This window comes from Falco rusticolus, chromosome 5 (assembly GCF_015220075.1).
Source record: "Falco rusticolus isolate bFalRus1 chromosome 5, bFalRus1.pri, whole genome shotgun sequence".
In the NCBI taxonomy this organism is placed as follows: Eukaryota; Metazoa; Chordata; class Aves; order Falconiformes; family Falconidae; genus Falco; species Falco rusticolus.
This window is the reverse complement of record NC_051191.1, coordinates 36353650-36376909: the sequence shown is the minus strand read 5'-3', so window position 1 is coordinate 36376909 and position 23260 is coordinate 36353650. Positions and strand designations below refer to the sequence as shown.

At 40.3% G+C, this 23260-nt stretch overlaps 1 protein-coding gene across 11 annotated transcripts in view; it reads right to left on the bottom strand.

Annotated features, from left to right (window-relative positions):
* GRIP1 (glutamate receptor interacting protein 1) overlaps window positions 1-23260 on the bottom strand; it is a 330769-nt gene that overhangs the window by 39024 nt on the left and 268485 nt on the right. For 6 of the 11 annotated variants that reach the window (XM_037389516.1, XM_037389512.1, XM_037389514.1 and 3 more), the window contains 5 exons: window positions 13928-14075; window positions 12169-12338; window positions 7067-7222; window positions 1721-1907; window positions 783-928 (listed from right to left, as the gene is read on the bottom strand). In XM_037389516.1, coding sequence (XP_037245413.1) covers window positions 783-928; window positions 1721-1907; window positions 7067-7222; window positions 12169-12338; window positions 13928-14075 — 807 coding nt within the window. Of the gene's footprint in view, window positions 1-782; window positions 929-1720; window positions 1908-7066; window positions 7223-7912; window positions 8069-12168; window positions 12339-13927; window positions 14076-23260 lie in introns of all 11 variants that reach the window. The other 5 variants (XM_037389513.1, XM_037389523.1, XM_037389521.1 and 2 more) reach the window with 4 other exon arrangements.

The following is a 23260-nucleotide window of genomic DNA, read 5'->3' as shown; positions in this document are numbered from 1 at the left end:
CTTGGCCTTTTTTTTTTTTTAACATTATACTAGTTGCATGCATACTAAAGTTTATACAGAATTGCTCTAGGAACCTTTAGCCTGCTTTTGATATCACGATTTATAACACCATTAACAATAATCACACTATGCAAAATACAGAACATCTGACATTGTCATGACTTCAGAGCTACTGTCAGATGAAGTCTTAAAAGTTTTTATTATTTAAATAGTGGAGTAGTGCACATACATAAGGTGTTCTTGTTTGGTTTACACATTTTGTGATTTTATAGGTGTATTCTGTATGCTTAAGCACATTACAGAAGAAAGGAAATCCATGAGTAATAGTAAAGACTCAGCAGCAACGTTAACAGTTATTTTTCTGGCTTTTATTAATTCAGTTTCTATTATTTTATTTAGATTGTTGATTTGAGATACTGTAAGTGAAACTCCTCAGAGTTTTCTGCTTATCCACCCTTTTATAATCCTTTTCTGTCTAGTAAAACATTTCATTAGCTGGCCTGTAGAGGAATTGTCTCTGCTCAGCAGAGTATTTCTATCTCAGGGCAGAAAAAATGTCTGGAAATAACTCAGAGGAGGGACTGTCACCAGACCTTATTACAGGACTTGTCATTTCTGTTTGCGTTCTGAAGCACACTGCAGGGCTAGATGAAATGAGCAAGCTGTACAAAAAGACACATTTCAGACAGGTCACTAGAAAACTGAATGGTGTATATGTGAGAATGTACTTGGGATTTATTCCTTCACTTTTCTTGCAAGACAGAATAACAGCACATTCATACCTGCAACATCAAATTCTATTTCCAAAGTGACCTTGTTGGTGATAGAGGAGTCTCTGAGCAGTTGATTGGCCTCATCAAACGTGCTGTCTTCTGTCGGGATCCCGTTTATTGCCACTATTCTGTCTCCTATCTGCAGCACCCCACACCTTGGTACACAATGATACAAAACAACCATCAGATGTGCATGTTACCAGAACCAGCAATATTAAACACATTCAGCTTAGCCTTGAAGGGGAAGTGTGGCACAGCAGCTCAACAGGCCACCCAGGCACAGAGAGGGACAAAAGCTGCTGCTGCCCCTTTGCACCAAGACACTACCAAGCACTCCCAGCATGGACTGTGCTCTCTAGGTTCTGGGACCCAGGAAGAAGGGGCACAGCCTTCATGCCTCCACTCCATCCTTGGGCATCACCCCTGCCTCTGGGCTACAGGTGTTGCAGCTCTGTAATGGCAGTTAGCACTTGCCTATGCAGCTACTATAGTTCTCATGCCATGACTGAAGATGTACAGAAGCATACAAATGCAACTGAAATGCTGCAATGAAATCATTACTAAGTCAAAATTCTGATACTCCCTAAGATTTGGTTCTATACCAAAACTGAACAGAGGGGGACATGGCCTCTGCCATTGCACATTGGATTATCACTATTTTGACTTCAGTGATGTTTCTGATTTTTTTTTTTTTTTTTTTTTGCTTTTGCATGAATATAGCTTCCAGTCTCCTGCTGGAGGACTCTGGGTGATAAAAACACTGGTGCTTGTCATTCTTCTTATAGCTGATCAAGCACATGAAATATCATTGTCAGAACAGTTTACTACCTGCCACACTTCCACTGAGCAAGGCCCTGCAATTTGTCACAAATGAAAAGCAACAAGCCTCAAGAACCCCAGGGAATGCCCACCAGAACACACTCAGCAGTCAGCTGAAAGAACCTCACCTTTCTGCCGGACTGTCAGACTCGATATAGGAAATGAGAGGTGGAGAAGACAAGGTCTCAGTAGCAAACACGCTACCCTGGAGCTGTATCCCAAACCCGACTATGGGGTCAGCAGTCAGCACTACTTCTGTGGTTTCAGTGTGGACGACCTGCCCAGCCAAACCAACAGTGCTAGAGGCTAAAGACACTATAAAACAAAGCAGACCAAGAGGAAAGACATTCAAACACGGCAGAAATTCCATAGCTTTTTGAGAAAATTGATGTGTACGATAAACATAGTCAACAAAACATCTCTTTTAAAGTCAATTTAGACTGAAGTTTATAAATTATGTATAAATGGTTTTGACATACAAGAGAATAGAAAACATCTGGTTGTATGTTAGAATGCAAAAAGATAGTTCTTACAGTGAGTAAAACAAATGTGTTTGACACCCCCACCCCAAAAATCTCAGAACATTCTTAAATTCTGTTTGCATTAGGTTTGAGGCGTGGATGAGCAGATTTTTCACAGCAGCTAAGGGAATTAAGAGGCGCAAGCCCAGCTATTATTCAAGCTGATTCCCACAAACTCTTTTGAACATCTCACAGCAATGCATTGCTATTAGCAACAAAGCACATGGCCCAGGCTTGCTTGCAAGAAATAAGGATGCCTTCCTTTGCATGTTTACTACACATCAGCAATTTGTCAGGCTAACTGGGTAGTATAAGCAAGCTGAACAAACCTCTCTGTTTTAGCAACCAGTATATCTCAAGAGACTGTGAGGAAAAAAGTTCTTTGGTGTCTCTCAGAGGAACTGGGGGATTCTTTTGTGATAAACACAGGCAGCTACTTCTGTACTCCTGATTTACACCCACTGTTCTCACTCTTGTTCTGAATAGGACACATTACAGAACAAATGGAGATACAACCAACATTGAGATTCAATGCAATTACCTTTGAAAGAAGGAGACTGCTTGATCTCTGCCTAAATGTCGATTGTATAATTGTTCGAATTCCCCCAGTGACAAACTACTGTCTTTCGTTATGTCATACACAGACAGCTGGAGTTTTTCAATTCCTGTTCAGACCAGTAAAGTTACAATAATCCTCCAACGTCAGGGATTTGGGATGTTTTCATGTTATAAATTTATTTACAGATTTATAAGCCATTTTTATACATCATATTTATAGGTTATAAGCCATTACCTCTCCACCTCTAATTTCCTTCAAGACCCATTTCTGCCTGCAATTGCTACTAAAAATTAGATAAAAGTTCATGGTTTATCTGAGGGACTGTTTAACTGTGAATTTTTTTTTTTAGATCTGGGAAACAATTAGTTCTTGTTTTTACAATATAGATAATATTGGAACAGCTGTACAAAGATGTCAGAGGTTGTCTAAGTATTCCCCGCATGTTGGGGCTACAAGCATTAGCCTTTTGCTGTGAAATATTTAGTATAAAATCTGATTAATGTGGTACAGTTGGCAATGACAGTTGTTGCAAACGTTTCACTTGCCAAAAACCTCTTGAGTTTCTGTTTTCTCCCAGCAAAGCTCCTTTCAACTCTGAAACTGGCTTCTAAATTACTGTGAATTGTCACTCATATCTTTTTGTAGTTTTCCTTTCTAAGAACTGTGTATTATTTCCGTTTCTCAACAGCTTCCTTCTTACTGTTTCTTTTATCTGGACTCAGTAAGAAATGTTCATACCCAAATTAAAATAGTAGTAATCTGTTCTTAGAAATGCCCACCAGCTTTAGTGTTTATTGCTTGTGAGAAATAGGTTTCTCCAGCCCTCAGCACGGCAAAGGCTAAAATATGACTAAACCAGATAAATTCAAAGTTAATATAGTACCAGATGCCCTAACACACCTTCTAGAAATGTCTAAATTTAGGGCATCCAAGCTCAGAAAAGTTCCATTTCCCCTTTCTTTAAGTCATACAATTAATTACTTGTTAACCGTATCTTTCCCATCACTTATGTGTCCATCCCCCCAGTGCAGCAGGCATCTAGCTAACTCTGTAACCTTCTTACTCTTTATCTAATGCCCTACCAGGAACCTGAAGGTCTCACAACATTTATTTCAACTTTTAGGACAGCTGAGGTTTTAATTCACTGGGAAATTAAGTCACCATTTGTGTGATTTAAAACTCACTCTGATAAATATTTTTACGATGTGGATACTGAAAAGAGACAGTTAGGAACTCCCCCCATTCCAAAACAAAATGAAACAGGAACAAGAAAAGCAGAGATGAGAATCATGTAACACTAGCTGTCTGCTAAGCCTGTATAAAATGTCACAGGTACCCAAACCCATGACTTAGAGCGTGTTGGGGTTTGTAACTCAACAACAATTACAGCAAGAAACACTGTCATTTTTTTGGCTGCTTGACGGATTCAAAGTTTTACAGGCCAGAAGGCAGCGTTATTGATTTTAAAAGGGGGTATGGATGTATATGTAGTTTCAGTGAACCCTGGCTGCTACTGCTAGGGGTACATTTTAGCATACTTGCAATAGTTTTCATCCAACTCTTAGCAACAGTCATGGGGGCTGGTTTACTATATGCTCTGCAGTTATGTAAATAATAATCCTGAATTTGAAGATTATGTACTTGTTACTCTTATTCCTGCAGCCGTATGAGAAGCAGAGCAAGATGTATTTAAAGGTACGTATATGGATTATTATGCCTGCAGTCTCCTGCTCTGACTTCTGAGAAACTGCAAAACATACACTATTCTTCCTGGTAGCTGCTAGCTTGGATGTGCTGAGAAAACAGCACCCGTGTATGTCTAAAACCCTCTCTAATTTCTACCAGATGTGCAGCCCTAGTAACTATCAAGTAAGTTGGTATAAAATTATGTCTCACTTTCAAGTACTAATATGGACCTATTACAAAGTGCTTCAGGATTTAAACTTTAACCAAGCAATAATCTAAGTGTGTCCACAATGAATACCATACTTTCAAACAAACAAACAAACAAACAAGCAGAGAAAGAATAAAAATTGAAAACAAGTGGCATAAATAAAGCTCGTGACAGCAGGGCATACCTTCAATTTTTACAGCCACATGTTTGGAAAGATCTATGTAACTAACGCAATGATTGTAAAATCATGGCCATAAAAGTCTTGTAACCCATTGTACCATCACACTTCATCATGAATTTTGGCATGATCACATTAAGTTATGCAGCTTTTTCTAAACAAACGGTATTGTAAACTTTATGGCACCCTTCACCACTACACCCTTTTCTTCCCGAATGACATTCCTAAAAGATTTATTAAAAGTTACAATAATAAAACCCTCAAATAATCCCATTGGATTAAAAAAAATAAATCACACTAAAATCAAGAGAGTGCGCTATTCCTTTTCTACAAAAAGGACAGCTGTTGATGCTACCTGGTTCTCATGAGTCTCCCACACAAAGGGAGAGAGGCAAGGTTTTCCAAGCCCTGTTGATGGATGGTGAAAGGGTACAGGACCACTCTCTACAACGGTCACTTCTAGCACATTCAGTCCAGTGTGGGTCTCTTATGTTGGCTGTTAATGCAGTCACAACTATGGGTGTAAGTCTAGCCACAGGAGTAAGGAACTTGGCATGGGCTGAAAAGCAAGCTCACAGAAAGTGCCAGCAAGCGTGGCTGGCCAGCCAGTTCTGATTCACGGTTGCTGATGCAGTCACTGTTCATAATGAGGCACAGACTCAGTCAGTGATGGGGCCAGTTCCACATATTTTGTAATGCATTATATCCAGACCTCACCATGCAAATGTGTATAAACTACCCCACAACAAAGCCTCATCCCAATTCCTCCTGGTTGGAGATTTGTTTAATCACAGCAGCCCGTCATCCCCAGGGCCTTCTGACTTGAGGAATCTTTCAGGTGAGCTACAGTGCTTATGTAACTGTCCCATTTAAATCTAATGTCACTGGTCTTGTTTTGAGCTTTTGCAGGACAGCAAATTTCAAGGGCAAGGCTTCCTTGAAAGAAAAATATCTGAAAAATTTAACAAGTAACAGCTGTCTCTAAGATACGTAACAGGATTAGCTTTGCAGGATTGCAGTCCTTTTTTGGATGGAACAGTTATAATATAGTACAATCAAAGAACTATTTTTTGCATCTGCATTATTTTACTATTCAAAACAATTACTATTAGTATAACATTACTACTGTTTCTCACGTGCACATGAGGACACCTAAGAGCTGGACCCCTAGTGATACCATAGCATGGATGGACACACTATCTCCCCATGACCCAAAAGAATGCATTAAAAGCTAACATGTCAATAAATGAGCTGTAAAAAATGGCTGAACAGATTAAAAACCAGAAATGCACTTTCAGGCAAATGTTATGTAAAAATACTTGCTTTAAAAAAAAAGAACATGGAAACAACAAAAAACTGCAAGAAAGCAAAACCTCAGTTCCTTTCTCAAATGTTTTCTCACAACTGCACAGTGACTGGCTTTAGTTGGAGGCTGCTGGTTTGCTCCGCTTTTGCTATATGACCATGGGAAATCGTTAATACAGGCAGCAGCACTGTGATGCACATCAGTTCGTTTTTTCCAGAGCCGACCTGTGAGCATTATTAGCCAGAGCGGATGATTTAGAGAGCAGTTCTCACCTCCCTGCTCTGGAGGAACTGAGCTGCTGAGGACCACACAAAGATGGACAAGCCAAAAGGAGAGGTGGCACTTACATGGAGTCTGGGAAACAAAGTGCTGATGCAGCCATACTCTCCGGCCCAGCAATATGCAAAGTGGAACAGCCTGAAATATATCTACCCTGGCTTGGGAAATTACTGACTCACGGGAAATCCATGCTTTGAATTCCAGAGAGTAGTCAGAAAGAAGGCTATTTAGTCTTTGCTGTTATTTGTCACTCTTCCTCACAAAAATGACTGTGCAGGTTATGGTGTAGATGTAAACATTAAAACTACCTAGGAGGTACTGTGGCAAGCTCTTCTCCTTCTGTAATGTGATAGTTGGTTGAGCTTACCAGCAATCTGTTTTTGACTACTCAGCTATGAATTCTATTCCCTGATGGAAACAGCAAGAGTGGAAAAGGGAATTTGAAAATCACTTCACTAACGGTATAACAAACTCTTCCAGAATTGTCTGAAGAAAACATTGCTTTATATATTTCACATGAGATAGTTAAGCTGCATGGCCTCTACTCATCTCATTGTAGCACTGGACAAGTATTTTAATGCTGATGTTTCCCTACAACTAACACGAACTCCAATTGTTCTCTCTTCTGCCTAGTGTGTGTATATATATTAATTAAGGCACTTTGTACCTTTTTTCTGTATCTTCCCCCTCTTTCACCCATTCACTGCACATTTTGAGCAAATGCTGTTACCACCTACAGGAGCTTTTGAAGTCCTTCTTTTTCATCTTCCGCCTCATCATTGTCCCACGTGGGCTGGTGGAGTAGAGGCTGCGAGGTAATGTCCCCATGTTCAGGGAACTCAGGCTGTATGCACTCATGGAGGTAGGAGAGAAGGATGAAGACACCAAAGCTGCTGTAAGAAATCAAACACTTGGCAAACAGCACTCAGTCTCCACGGAAGAGTGCGGCACATCTATAACTCATCAACAGATCAAACAATGTGTATGATGCACAGGAATGGTTTGTGTGTTTCCAGTAACAAAGACATTAAACCACATAGGTGACCGTAGGTAAAAGTATAGCCAGCATTTCATGAAAATACCTGCTGGAAGGTAATAAAGATACTGTAGATAAAAAATAGTACATTCATAGTATACAACTTATTTCAGGCAAAGCGCATTAAATTAAATTTGTCAACACACATCCATGAACCAATGCAGATCAATATGCCTAGATACACCAGTTTTAGAAATGCCTTTTTGTAGTAGGTAATTTCTGACAAAAGATTTGTGAGCAATGCTTTGCATTCAAAAGTCAAGCTTTATATACACTACTCAAATCTAATGATCTACTCATATAGCAGAAGAGCTGATTCATTCAGAATTTTCAAGCCTTTTCCTGTCTACAAAGGTTGCCTTGTTACAGAGAAGGCATAAAATGTCAGAAATAACCTCGGCGTGGCTATGAAAAAGTGTAGCATCCATAAAACTGAAAAGGTTTTAGTGTCTGAAATGGGGAAAATATGAGTGAAAGAAGAGGGGAAGGAGGAGGAGTAAGAAGAGGAGGAGAGAATACGTCAGCAGGAAAAAGCGTGGAACATTACGAAGGCTTTTTTGAGGAGGCGCTTTCTGGAATTTCAAGGCTGGCATCCTGCAATGGTCAGGGTGGTAGGTGTTATAATGGTGGTAGGTGAGGAGGCTGCTGTGGCTGTTGGCACACGAATCCCAGGTAAGTTGCCTGCTGCTTCTTTGAACCTTCACTGCCCGCATGAAGGGATGATGGAAAATCAGAAAACAAAAGGACCAGAGAAGAGGGAAAAGTAACTGAACTGCACAAACACACACACAAAAAAAAGTCCAAAAATGAAAATAAATTGAAAATAAAATAAAATAATAAATAACCTGGTCTTGTCTTCTTACCGGGGGTGCTAACTTGAGGAATAGACATCATATTTTTTTCTCAGAATACATGTTTCTGACTGGTTTTTTTTGGTTTGCTTTTTTATTTGTTTTATAAAAGGTAAGTACTTAATCAATTTCTAATCTCACTCTGGCTTTAGGAGCTAAGATTACAAACTTCCTTAGAAAATACTAAGGTATCACATATGAGCACTAACTGAAGGTTAGTAAGTCTCTGCTTGCATTCTACACTAAAAAGGCCAACCACATACTATATATAGCACTGCCTGGAATGGAGATGTTTACTTGCCCGTCATTTCACTTTACTGCATTGGCATTTCAATTTTGCCACCATCTATTGTTGGCATTATGCTATTCTGTGCAGTAAACAACTTCCCTGGGTCAGTAGTAGAAAAACTCTATCCCAAAGCCTGTTTATTAAAGAAAAGAGTTCTTATTGATTAGCTGGATGTGCAATTTAATGTTTTTTTAAAAACTTGATCTTCAAAACTTTAAAATGATCCTTTTCTGAATGAAATTGGAGACCATACTTGACTGCTGAATCTACATATGGGGAGCCTGGGATATGCCAAAAGTGAAGGCCAGTACTTGCCAAGAAAATGGGAAGCATTTCAGTTGATGTGTCAAATATTAAAGGAAAATGATTAAAGTCACTCGTCGTTAAATACAGTCTATTCATCATTAAATTCAGCGTAGCTGTGTCCTTGCTGAATTGTAGAGGCACACTTCAAACTGGGAACTATTCACTGAATATTTGCCTTAAAACCACCGAGGGATTCACCCATACTATGAAACGTAAGTTACAGTCTTTGGCCCATGAGCCGTGTATTACCTGTGTCTCTCTGTGACCTGCTGTGCCTATAATGGTTACAGACACGTATGATCCCATGCTGGACTTCAGTAGCCAAAAATCGTGACTGTTCAGGTGGAACCCACACCTTGCCTTCACATCTTACTTCAAGGCAAAATAAGGGGCGAAATGGGTAGCCCTCGCAGCAAGCACTGCCAGAAGAAAAGCTATCCTTTGGTTTCACTTCATGAGTAACGATCTGCTAGGTGTATGAACATATCAGCCCTCCTGCGACCCACAGCCACTGCATGTCACTACAATGTATGCCACCAGGGAAGGGAGAGGAAAGGGAGAGCGCAGGGCAACCCCCTGTGTCCCTGCAGCCTTGCGGGGTGGTCGGGACTCTGGGGGCCCTGGCTCTGTGCCCTCCATTGGGTTGCCCTGGTCCTGCGTCCCTCCCTGAGACTGCCTCTGACTTATTGGAATCAAAAGAAATTATGTTTCCACACACTCCCCCCCCACAAAGGTAAGAAAGGCGAGGGTGGGGTGTGATGCCAGGGGCAGGAGGGGTGCTGGGCCCCTGGGGTGCCTCACGTACTGGCACCGGCGCCAGCGCCCTCAGAGACTTTGGAAAACATCAACCAGGAGAGTCCCAGAAACAGCAGCAGTAGCCTGATACCACCACATGTGTCTTACGGACTTATCGTATCTTCTTAGATGAAACCTTCTCTTTGATTACATGCATAGACAGCAAGGTTTCTGAACTTTAACTATGGTGTAAAAATTAAAATCTGATAAGAACAATGTGGCCAGGTGGATTTTCATTATTTTTAAGTTGCGGTGAGCCTTGTTTAATTAAAAAGACTGCTTGCAGCAGGAAATTATCTGGTAGTCTTTGATTTTTTTTTTTTATATTTTCACACTGAGAATAGAGATAAAAACGTCCTACAAAGTGGGAAGTACACAAATTCAGTTTGCTCAGCTTGTAGAAGGTTAAACCCAATTCAACAAAAGTTCTGTAAAAAAAAAATAAATCCCATTGTGTGCAACTGTAGTAATTTAGTGGTAATTTGAGCTATTCCAACCCGGGGTTGTGTACAGCAAACATAAAACTAATGGACCAGCAAGAGAAATGAATGTTAGCAGCACAGTATAAAGGAAAAAACCCATGAAAAAGAAAGCTGATCTTTTATAGTGCTCTCCATTTTATTTTAGGGCTAAAATTTCAATTTATTTTATATACTGACTTTCCTGCCCATTTTAAATTCCTAACATGTTCCCATAAGACCAATAACTGAGCTCAACAGATACAGCCCTAATGACTCAGCTTATCCCAGACACATAAAGGGAGCTTTTCCAACTCCACAGCATCTAGGCCATACCACACCTGATGAAAGGCTGTTTCCAGGAGAGTACTTGCTTCCATAAAGCATGTTACGTCTCGCATTGGTCATGATATTGCAGTGGCACCACCTGGCGAGGGGCTGGGAAGGACTTTGAACATTCTAGTTATTCTGCCTTACTTAAGAAAACAACTTTATCACCTCAGGGAGATTTCTCCCCGAAAGACGCTCTTAGGTAGTTTCTGCAGATCCCCTTGATAGAATTTTGTAGCGGCCAGTCCTTAACTCTGGCATGGCAAGAGCATTGCTTTTTCTTAGCATCTAACTGGGTCAAGCTGACTAGCACATTAATAACATCAATTTGTTTTAAATGTTGGTTAAGAAACCAACTGCTTCAAGTAATCTACAATTTTTACTTAAAAAAGTAAAATACAATCATCTACTAAAATCTTTGGCCCTGGTACTCATCTTCCCAAAAGAAACACTCTTCAAAGTTTCTCTAACCAGCCCAAAATTGTGTGACATCTTTGCTTCAGCAAAATGAAAGATCTGTTTGCAATGCACTGTCATAACTGAAAAGAAGGGAAATATATTGCACGATTTGGTCTCCACCTCATTCTTCCTCTGCAGTATAGCTCCCTGCTCCCTCACCCCTCAAACTGGCTGAAGCAGAAAGGGGAAGGAGGTGCAGCTGAATGATGGAAGACCATGGTACCACAAGGGTTACTTTTTGTTCACCCTGGTCTAGGAGAAATCAGTGTCTCCTCAGCCACTACTTCAATATTCGCCACTCTGACAAGCTGACTACAGCATTGCTTATCCAGGGACAGGCTAGATCTTAGATAGACGTCCAAGAACACTTACCATCACAGACATTTCTAGGCCTCAGAAATCTTGTATTGGTCTAAAGGAGGCAGAAGCACAGTACCACAGGCTCAGAAAATGGTACCACTGGTTCATGCTGCAACACAGGTATCTATTCTCTGTGTATTTGATAACCCTTGCTACTCCTCTGGTATCCACCAACATGTAGTATTTTAGACTGAATTTATGAATGCTGTGAATTAAGCCACTTTCTCAGGATTAGTCAGAAGACAAGACAGGCAGCTCTCATCCGCAAATACTAAAACATTTTATGTATACTTGATTTGAAAATGAAAAGCCATTGTCTTCAAGCATGTTGGTATGAAATAAATATGGTGGAAAAGGCTAGGATCTAGGGAATTGCTTCCAAACAAACCTTTTTCATAAGCACTGACAATGATCCCATGAAGCAATCTCAGAAGTACTTTAAAAGAAGATGCAATAAATAATAATGCCATCAACAAGTGAAAATACTGGGGTGGTGGCGGTGGCGTGTTTTTTGAGGCATTTTAGGGGAGAACAGGTGTTATTAAGTGGTCAAAACAGACAATCAAGCCAATATGCTGAAAAGAAGTTGGCTGTGGTCCTCCCTCCCTGCTCTAAATTTAAGAAGCAATTTAGAGATTCATTTACTCTTTAATTTACCTAGTTGCCTCCCCAACGACCACAACAGTAGAGTCAACAGGTGTCTTTATGTACATCTACAAGTGTGCAGAGCCATTTCTCAGTAAAACATTTCCCTCTCTATCCATAGGAATCTCGGAGGGTACATTAAGGTCGAGAAAACACAGAGATTCTTAGAAACTGCAGAAGCGCAGCCTGGGGAGCTGAAACAACGTTTACAGACATAACTGCTGCGATAGCTTTCTTGGCCATTCAGCAAGGGCAGGCAAAGTAAAAGACAGAAAAAGAAAGGGGTATTTGGTGCTACAGATCCTCTTACCATGCTCTGGGCCTTTCAGTGCTAGCCGTGTCTGGTGGTGAGGAAGAATCTCAAGTTTGACATTATCCGCTGCATTAGCCAAAAACTGCGTTGCTTCTGCCAGCGTACAGTACTCCATGCTGGTGCCGTCAATGGACAGAATATGGTCTCCTACATGCAATGCACCGCATCTACATAAAAGGGGAAAAACTCAGTATGATCAGATATGCTCTTTCTTGGAGAATGAGTTTTACTGCCTTCAAACTGGTCATGACAACTATGAACGTGTTCTTTTTTTTCGAGAGAGATTTGTGTTTTGTAGGCATTGTCACTGGTCAGACTTTATATCTATTTGTACAAACCTTAAAAACAATTCAGTTAATACAGTATATGCCAAGACATCACTCACAGAACTGGAATGGGGTAGCTGACTATAAAAATGTGTGTGAATGGCAGCTGAATAAAATGAGAAGAGCTTAAGGAGACTCAAATAACTTGGTCACATATCCCTCACACAAGCACCCAGTTCATCATTTTTTGAGTTATAGTTTGAACATTTATTAGTACAAAAGCTGTAAATGATGATGACATTATGCAGTAGTCAAACAAATAATGAAACCAGGGCTAGCATGGTGACTTGAGGAGTGGGGTGGGGAGGGGGCTATCTGCTAAATCTTGCTGCACTCAAGAGACTGGCTACTGGATGAGTTGAGAAATGCAAACACAGCAGTCAGCATCCCGACGTACCAGTCAAGTGGACAGCTCCTTTAATTGGTTACCCCCTGTGAAATGGGAGAAAACAGAGGGAGAAAATTAAAGCATCCTGCACCATTGAACTGGAGAACACCCCTGGATCAATGGCCGTCACTCTCAAAAGTTTCTACTGTAGGGAAAAGCCCACAGAGGAGCTGTAGACTCACTGCTACAAGTGGGTGCTACCAAAAGCACCGTTGTCAAAGAGGAGTTACAAGGTAGGGTGACTGGGATCATGCAGGAGGAATTTGCTGCTGAAACATAATATTTAAGGAATTTTAAGATAGAGATGTGTATATAGAAATACACTGTATATGTATAAACACATACACACACACACACGCACACACCCCAAAAAAGATTCCACAGCTCTGTTACAGAGGTTTAGACCACTGGGGAAAAATACCTAACTTTTTTTTTAAGGGTTTAAATGGTTTTATTTAAAGGTTTAAATGAAGTGGAAAAATTACAGCAAAATAATTTCAAGACACAGAAGCCAGTCTTCCTAATACCTCAGCTGCATTCTAAAATACCAATAAAAAAATCCAGAAATAAGGAGTTCCATCTCACTGTGCCACAAGAATGAGTGATATATTCTAAAAGAACACTTCAAGGTTGCAAAGCCTCAACATCTACTTCCCTTAACAGCTGTTCCATATCGTGGGCTTACTTTAAGAATCCCAGTGTGTTGTTATTTTTTAAAATCTTAATCTCCGCCACAGCATTACATGTAATAGAGCAGACCTCTAAACTGTGTTGCACAGTGCAAGTAGACAGTCGCATATTACATGGGGGCTGGCTTACACCATTGAATACTACATGAATGAGCTGAAGTAAATGGTGTCCTGGAAGTCTTAAACTCAGTAGTATGGAATAACAATCTGACAAAGTGCTAATTTGAAGACCTGCAACCTTGAAAGCATCTGGTTCAGTCAGTTTTATCAAAAAAGGGAAAAGTTAAATCCAAACCAAAGTACAAATAAAATGTATGTATGGACCTGCAGTGTCAGCCGTCTGTCACACTCACCTGTCTGCAATACTCGCAGATTTGATTTTGTCTATGACAATGACCTGTTTGTTGCAGCACATCGAGGTAGTTAGTGCAACCCCAAGAGCAGCACCAGGAGTTTTGGCAACTTCAACTAGCAGTGGCCCAGATGCTGTTGCTACTGAATCTGTTAAAATTAGACAACAAAAGATCAGTATTATACCAATATGGTACTTACGCAATTTTCATATATTCCCACATAAAATCTCCAAGTCTGTCTCTTTAACCAGATAACATGCCACTTAAAGAAATTATGGAATAGCATCAGTTTAGGTGTCAAGAATCAGCTCTTAACATTGCAAATTATAAAAGCAAGATGAAATTTGTGGATCTGGGATGTCTGGAAGGTTCCGAGTGTGTCAGAAGCAGAGATGGACCAGGTTACAGAACCGGGATGTGCCGGTGAATCACTTTCTCAAACAACTGAAGTTAAAAATTACCTGGAGTTTAAAATAGGCATGCTGAAGAAACAGAATTAATGAAAAACGTAGAAAATTATCTGAAAAAAATGAATACGTGAATAGGTTAGAGGAGGATGCTAGCTTTCAGAAAAGAAGGGGAACGTCTGTGTACAACAGCTATAATAATCAAATGAAGAAGGAAAAGAAAGAGTTGACGAGAAATCCCTCACAAAAACAAAGGACGATTTAGGAGAAAATTGTGAAAGTGCTGGAGGCCTGACAGCTAGAAATAGTAAGAGTTAAAGCAAACTGCATGTGAGGAAGTTCAGAGGATTTTTGTAATATCCTGTCACTGGATAAAGTACTGCCTTGCAAGAGGGCACAGACAGTAAATGACCAACCCTGAAAAAAGAAAGCAGAAAAACAGAAGGCAGCAACAGTCATGATTGACAACTGTGGTGAGGAACTATGCCCAAGAGAGACAAGTGCTAGACAGAACAAAGGAAAAAGACAGTAGGATGCTTCCTAAATGCCAAAACAGAGCAGGCAGTGATAAGGGTGAAGTACATTCTGGAGACTGCCTGAGAACTCCTGCTAGCTGATACCTATCGATCAACTGATCTCAGTGGAGTAAGGTACAGTAAGAAAAGACGTCCTTTAAGGACATAAAAAGTCTGAGACAAAGAAAACTGTATCAGAAGCCTTTGGAGGTGCTTACAATCATCATAAGGAAAAAATGAATAAAAAAAGACTCAGGCTGGAGCAAAGTTACCAAACGTCCTGCTAGCAAACAAGAGGTTTGTATTCACAGAGTACTGGAGCCTGCTGTAAGAACACTAAGCAAACATTCCACTATGATGTCTCTCAGAAGTCCCTGAGATTGAAGCTGTAGAAGAACTGCAGCTGGGCTTCAAAGTATGGAGGAGAAGACAGATATAAGATATTCCATTCAGTCCTAAATCTAGAATATCAGTCCAAAAATGTAATTCTGACACAAAAGAGAAAGACTGAAACAGTGTATTTATTGTACAAAACTAAACATATGATGATATATATATATGATGATACAAGAAATTGAATGAGAGCTTGATTAACTTAACACTCAGCTAAAGTGCTCTTCCTAGAGAGTGATGTAGGTAGACTGGATATAGAAATTGAGTGAAGAAAGGTGCTTGGATGGAATAACACATAATACCAGTAAAGCATCAGTTGATTATTACAGAACTCCTTTTCCCCCCACAATCTGAAATATTTTTTACATTCCTGTTGTCTTTTTTCTAGTTAGAAACCTGAGGGTTTTAAGGGGAGATATACTATTTTTAAAAGTGCCCATTAAATCAGAGTGATTCATTTTCAGATCATTTTCATAATTTACATAAATCAGAGTGATTCAGCTGGGACTGACTTTTTGAAGGCTGAACTTCCACAGGCACTACCAAAATAAGCTGTTCCACAAATCTGAAGCAAACTTTAAACTGTGATCCAAAAGAAGAGAGCCCACCCAGTAGCATTCCTGGCTGGAGCTGCAGGCACTAAATAGCTTTAAAGCTGGATGAACCACCCTCGGCAGCCACCTGTCTTCCTCTAGTGACTAAACGGGGAAGTCATCGCAACCTAACTCCTGCCCTAGATGCTTTGGTTAAGGGTCTGAGTAAGGCAGGGTTCACACAGTACTTGCATACAGCCAAATAAGCACGCACAGCGGAGCAGACTTTAAGAATTCCCGATTCCCATTCCTGTGCTGAGAAACAATTCTTTTCTTCTGGAATATTCCAGTGGTTTCTAGAGCTACAAACCAGCTCTCCAAACACAGGGAAAGACAACTCAAGCAATGCTTATCTTCAGTACTGTGACAAAGGTTTGAGCTCACGTTGATCCAGAAAATGGCACAGCTCTACTCGTTACTGGCCTATTGCTAGTTCTTTCTGTAAGGATTGCCTTGAGGAGAGGGAACTAAATGCAAATATCTGTTGAGAATGAATAAATCTTTCAGGATGCTGCTCCTTTCTCAAGTTACTTGAGAAACGCACAATCAGCTTATGCCCTAGTGTTATTTCCCACGTGCCTGTGCAAATGCAATGGGAAGGCAAACCAAGGCAGACAGGATGAATAAATAAGATAACTACATTAGAGGAACCAGAAGAGAAGAAATGGAGTGTGTCTAACTGTGGAACATAAACACAGGGAAGAGAAATCAGAAAGCAATAATCAAGCACACATTCCCTGACAGAGAAGGATTAGTTTATCATGTTGAAGTAAAGCATGGATATGAAAAATGAATTATACAGGTATAAATTATTCATGTGTGAAGATGTTTCAGTCATTAAGATATTTACACCGTGACTGAAGCACTTACACACTATGTTGATTTATTGGCTACGTAATTACATAAGATATACTGATGAATGTTTCCATGAAAAACACTCTAGATTTTTGATTTTGTTAATAATTTTTCTCACTTCTGAGCACTGCATCTCAATCAGTACAAGAGGCTTGATTAAAACCTCCCAGAGGAAGCAGCATTGCTTTCCGCATGCTAATACATTTTCTCAGCTAGATAGCAGAACACCTTTTTTATTTGACAGCTTAAGTCGCTAGCAACAAGGGGGGTTGTTCTGAATATACCTTTATGATGTGTAAACTTACTATACAATATATAAAAAGTTCTGGATAAAATAAGCAATGTCACCACTCTCCCTCAACTCAAAGGATAATCAGAAATAATATTCAAAGTTGAAAAAAAAATAATTTGTTTAGCTTGATAAAGTGTTCTCATTACATGTGTGTGTTTCTGTTTTTGTAAATGCATGTAATCTGCTAAACCTTACGGCTTGTTAAATCCACTTCAACAACTGGTGGGTGCTGGAAAAGAGGAAACCTCTAGGATCCCCATAGTGGGGAAGCCAACAAAGCGAGCTGCTTGTATTAGGCAGCAGAGGATCTACATGTGAAATAGAACCTATAAATGCCCTAAAAAGGGAAAAGCTTCAGTCATAGCTTCATATTAATAATGAAACTAAATCCACAGGAAACCAAATTTTATTAGTTTATGATGCTTTCCTCCCAAAGCCTTCTTGTACTTAAAGCTGGGAAGTGCTACTACACCGTGAACTTGCTCCTGTAGGAACACTGATCTCTGTTGCTATTATCTGTGCTCTGCAGCTTCTTAGTTACCTAACTGGAAGGTTTTGGGTGCTTTCTTATTTTTTTCGGAAGCCATGGCAATGCAAGGTAGAAATCATTTGTCTGAGCAGCTTAAAAGAGCCAAACAAGAAGGAAGGATGTCAAAACAGATGTTGACCTTTAAGAGCCAGTTGAACCAAGACTGCTGCTGATCTTGCCTGGACATTGCTGTGTCTTCTAGCAATGATGTGATTGACTAACAAGTGGATACCTTACTATCTTACACCCATTTTCCTCTCGCCAAGCTTCTTCCCTATTAGGTGTCCACAGGTTAATAATTTTTTCACCTGTAGCCTTCTCTGTTATTGTGATTCTCTGACTAAAAGCATTAAAAAAAAAAAGAAAAAAAAAAAAGGCAAGTCTGTACCAGTTCAGATCAGTAAATACATGGATAGTTCCTCAGACCTTGCTGTTCTCCCAATGCCAAGTTTTAATGCTTTTGTAGGAATGTATTCACATATCTATACGTGTCTGACTCCTGTCAAACTAGAAGACAGTATTTCACAGAAATAATTTTTATTGGTCAAAAAACCACGCTCTCCTGCTCCCCACATCTTTCTTTTTTCCCTTCATACAAAATCTTGTATGAAGCCCACATATAGCAAGTAGAGCAATCTCTCTGACAGGTAGAAGCTTTCTTTTGTTCATTCAGTTCTTGTCAGTACACCCAATTCTTTACCTTCTTTTTTTCTGTAACCCTACTTTTTATAGCCAGTACCTGTGTGCCTCATGATCAGACTAGTCAAGAAAGCAAAATGTTAATTAGAACAATAGGACACCCAGATAACATTTTCAGAGCAGTAAGTCACTTAAGCTCTGGTCATATGACACCTGGATATGTTTTTATAACTCTCCTAAAAGGAAAAACCTCTTCTAATCCTAAAGCAAAGTTTCCAGCACCAATATTCAGACTGGATCAGTAGCTGGGTGGATCACAGAGGTGTATTTCCAGTGAAGTTAAAGAAGATTGTTGAGAACTGGAAAAAAATCTGAAATCTCTGACAGCCTCTCCTTTAAGAGCAAAAAGTTGGAATGTTTATAGCACATCAGTTTGAAGAAATCAGTTTGAATCCCCCCATCACTGCCAAATGCTCTACTATACTTCTCAGCTGGCTGCTGGCAGTGGAGCAACATAAAAGCACTCAAGGATTCTGTGTGCATTCACATCCACTTCTCTTCATTAATCAATAGACTATTCATTACTGTCAAACAGTATCCTCAACTGCACTTAATGAATCTTGCCATCCTCCATGTGGTTTGCTTACTGTATTCATATGGACCACTTTTTTAAATGAACACCAACCCAGAAGGAACATTCTTTGCATGCATTAAAACGCTGTAAGACTGATACACTTAAAGTTGTCCCAGCTCCTCACAGTCTGGTGGCAAGATCATGTTCCTATCTGTGATAGTGAGACTCATAAAACTCTGTCATCCTGTGTCCCTGCTATTCTCCTTCTCGTTTCCTTGAGACTGCCCTAGCGATAGGTGGTCAGTCTCCTCCAATTGCCTGCCTTTTCCACAGTCTCCAGCAAAGCAAAAGCCCAAACCAGACATGGCTAGTTACTCTACTGTGCAAGAGAATGATTTGCTGGGAGCAGGGAAGCTTTTCTCCACCTTTCTCCTTCTCCACTAACACCTTTCTTCTTTACTCAGGTTTAGCATGCCTTGGTATCATGGATACCAAGAGATGAAAAAAATCCACTTCTGGCACTGTTTTTCAGCCACATCCTAAAACATTCCTTAGGCTGTCTTGCTAACATTTTTAATTTCCTTTGCAGAGGGCATTTTCTTTCACTCACATTTAACACCAACTAGATGATTAGCTAAGTCACGCATACACACACAGAGCCAACTGATGGGTTATTTAAATACTAAATTTTTGGGGGTGGAAGGCTGCTTATTTATATAATACTCTTTCCTCGTACTCCAAATATAATTTGATCTCAACAAATCCCTAATCTCCATTTTGCAAAGAAGGGAATATTAATTACATTTTTTTTAAGATTATCTAATTAAGAAATTGAGATTGGGATCATGGGTCAATGATTTCAAGAGGGAAAGCAGCAGCAAGGAAGAGAAGCAGGAATGAGACTTCTGCAGTGTAAAGGGGGCGCAGGAACAACATTCAAGACACCCTACAGCTGGGTAGCGCCATTATCACTCATTCAGAGTAATTATTATTTGATTCCTCATACTTTTGTGACTGTAAAGGTCATAAGTGAACCACACACAGGGCACTGACACACAGTACCGGCCTTGGTATTCTTTCTACTAACACTGCATAATGTTTGCACCCTGGCTTTATTCATGCTTCATTTAGCAGAGTAACCTTTTTTCATGTCAGATCTTATAGGAAAACTAGAATCAATGTCAGCTAGCAAGATCTGATAATGATTTCTGAAAAGCTAAAAGTCATTGTCAGTGTTTCTAGTTCTCCTCTGAGAGTGAAAAATATTAATAAGTTTAATGACATAGGAGCCTTTACCCAAAAATGTATTTTGGAACAGAGTAAGCTGGCATTATAAATTGCAAGCAATATCTGGGGAGAAAGGGTGGTAGCTTCTTTAATAATAAAACAACTATTTAAAAATTAAATATTGTTCTTGTTCAAAGGGTCAGTGGCAGTCTCCAAGGCCCAGCTTATAACCTACCATAAAATATGTGTGATCCTAGTGTGCCCTTGTTTATGGAGCATCTGTGTGTTTCAGGCAGGCTGTAGAGTGAGCGACAGACATTTTAATTTTACCCGTCTCAGCTAGAATTAGAGGCAAAACCAGTACTAAAAATACATATATAAAATAGTGTCTTTTTCCTTATTGCCAGTAACAGCATGGCACTGGAGCTGCTGGGCTACTTAATTGAAAGAAAGCTCACAGAGTCCACAGGAAAACATAAAACTGCTGCTCAGGCAAAAAGCCACCAATGGTATTTTACACCTCATCTCTGGAACAGTCAGATTTCAAAAATGAAAAATAGGAATAATTTCAAGAGGATGCCTCCAGAATGAGTGATAGTGAAATCAGACAGACCTCTCAACCTCAGAATGGAAAACAGAGACATTATTCCCTAAACGAATGTGCCACCTATCTCCTCCCCCGTACACAAGCACTTTCATTCTTATCAGCTGACTTGCACAGTCTTTCCACTTTCCTCTTCTTTCCTAATTCCTGCAGTTCACGTACATGTGTTTAATTCAGCCAAGTTCTTAAAAAAAAAAAGCTTAGGAGCTGCCTTTACCTAATTTCAAACTTCGCAACCTTAGCCCCATCACCTTTCTCAGCTAAGAAATGCCTGCTAACCAGTTGAAGAACCATCCCTGCCTCCAGAGTGCTCACACTGGTGTGTGTGGGGATGTACTCAAAATCCACTTGGGACTTCTTCAGACTTTCTCTCACGTTCAGACCACAAAAGCCTGTGTAAACTCCTTTTGCCTAAAAGACTTTCCCAATTCTTGGGATGCTCCTTCCTCCTACTGTTTCATGCTCAGAGATCTTTCATTTTTAGTAGGTCCCTTTGCTCAAGAGCTGTATTAAATCCCATTCTCTTAATTTATCTGTATCTTCCTTTTCGTGTGCCCTGTTAATCTAAAACCCAATTTATCTATCATTGAATTTACAACAGAGAGGGACATCGTGGATGGTGCCTGTACAGAAGATCCTGGATCTGCCTCTGAGGCTAGTCTGAATGCATTTTAAATAAGCCCGGGCTCTGCGATTTCTTTCCTTTGTTACCTTGAAAATGAATACTATGTAGAAAATTCAGATGGCACTTAAAGAACTACTGAAAACTCACATCTCCATCCCCGATGGCAGCACATGGTATCAAAACTCGGGAGCCTATACGTACACCTTTTATGGTTAATTTGGCAACCTGGGCCTCAAACATCACCTTTCTGTTGAAGGATGGGTCCTGAAAACCACCCTGGACAGACTATATAGTATTAGCTTGATTGTGAATTGATTGCAGAAGTCAGCAGTGATGGAATTCTGCCTGCATTTCATTCCAGGAATGGAACTCATAAATAATTACTTTTTAAAGTATTCTCCCAAAATAACAAAGACCCCCAAAATGGTGGTAGTGATTTGTAAAGTACCCTGCTGAGATCCTGCAATACAAAACACTATTTTCTCTATTGCAGAAAGCATAGACAAAAATCACAGAACCATTGAATCACAGAAGGGTTTGGGTTGGAAGGGACCTTAAAGATCACCTAATTCCAACTCCCCTGCCATGGGCAGGGCCGCCTTCCACTAGACCAGGTTGCTCAAAGCCCCATCCAGCCTGGCCTTGAATGCTTCCAACGATGGGACACCCACAGCTTCTCTGGGCAACCTGTTAGATACATAGGTACAAAAGAACTTCTCACTCTTATTTTTTCTTGCAAGTAGGTCAGGAAATAAAATACACAAGAACTATGATTTCTTCAAAACACTCCAGCCCTTGCAAATTTTGTACCTGACTAATCACACCAAATAGAACAAATAAGGACAACACAATCTGCATCTCTGCCTGCAAACTAAGACGCAGCTGGTGTGTCAAATTTTACATCTGCCAGCCTCAAAGCTATGCCTCTAAGTACACGCTACTAGAGACAATATAAAGTGCTGCAGTATCCATAAATTATGTCTATTTGTCATAATGACCCTGAGTTTCCATCTAACAGGAACAGTAATAATTAGAGTGGGACTGGATTGTTGTCAGAAACCTACAGAGCACAAAGCCCTTCACTGCCAACACGTGACCGATGGGAACAAACACTGTGGACACTCAAACACTGTGTCGAGCCGACGGTTCCCATTTGCCCAGGGCTCTACCAGGATAATGATATCTCGGGTAATCCCACAAGCTTCAGAGCAAAGGTGCGCTGTGGACAGTTTGGACATCTTGGTAAGAGAGCTAACATGCACGCGAAACAGTTAAGGCAAATAAGGACGTGTCAATGCTGTGGTAGTGAGGTACCTGAGCTGTCCCTGTCTCTCTGCCCCACTGGTGGGAGCTGAAGCCCTGGAAGCAGCAGAGCCACACGAGCGAGGTGCCAGGCCTGTGACAGCCACGTCTGCTTCTCGCCATGGTGGCTGACCCAAGTGCAGCCCCATTCCCATGTGGCTGGGCTGCCTGGAATACTTGAGGTACATGACTAGACCTTGCTCAAGGGTCCTCTGTGCTGAGCCGTACTGTCGCCTACATTCATGATTACTCATTTGCATGCACTGGTGGCCTCGGCACACAAGCTAAGTACAGTCTCTGCCTTGGAAAGCTGACTTTGGGTGTGCTTCTGCTAACACTGAAATCAACAGACTTGGTTTGGTTAACAGGCAAGTTTCAGACCAGTCTAAAACACTCCTCTGCAAAGCCTATTAGATGAATATAAACCAGAAGAAAAGAAAAATTAAAGTAAACTCTACATTGTTGTCCACGACTGACAATAAGAATTCTGATGCTACAAGTTTGTACTATCAGCACCACTTTTTTCCCCAAAAAACTTTGGTCTCTCTTCAATAATCTGTGCTCTAGCACAGCTGTGTTGCTGCATTGGCACAGCCACAATATAAAATGCTACCATGCAGAAGGTCAACGCTGAGATCTGACCTTGATATTTATGCACCGAGGAGCAGAGTGACAGTTTCGCAGCTCTCAAGGGCTGTACAGGATATTTTGCCATTCAATGCCAACTACTCATGAAATAAAGCTTTGGTAGAATGAGTAAGGAAACAAGTTTATTAAC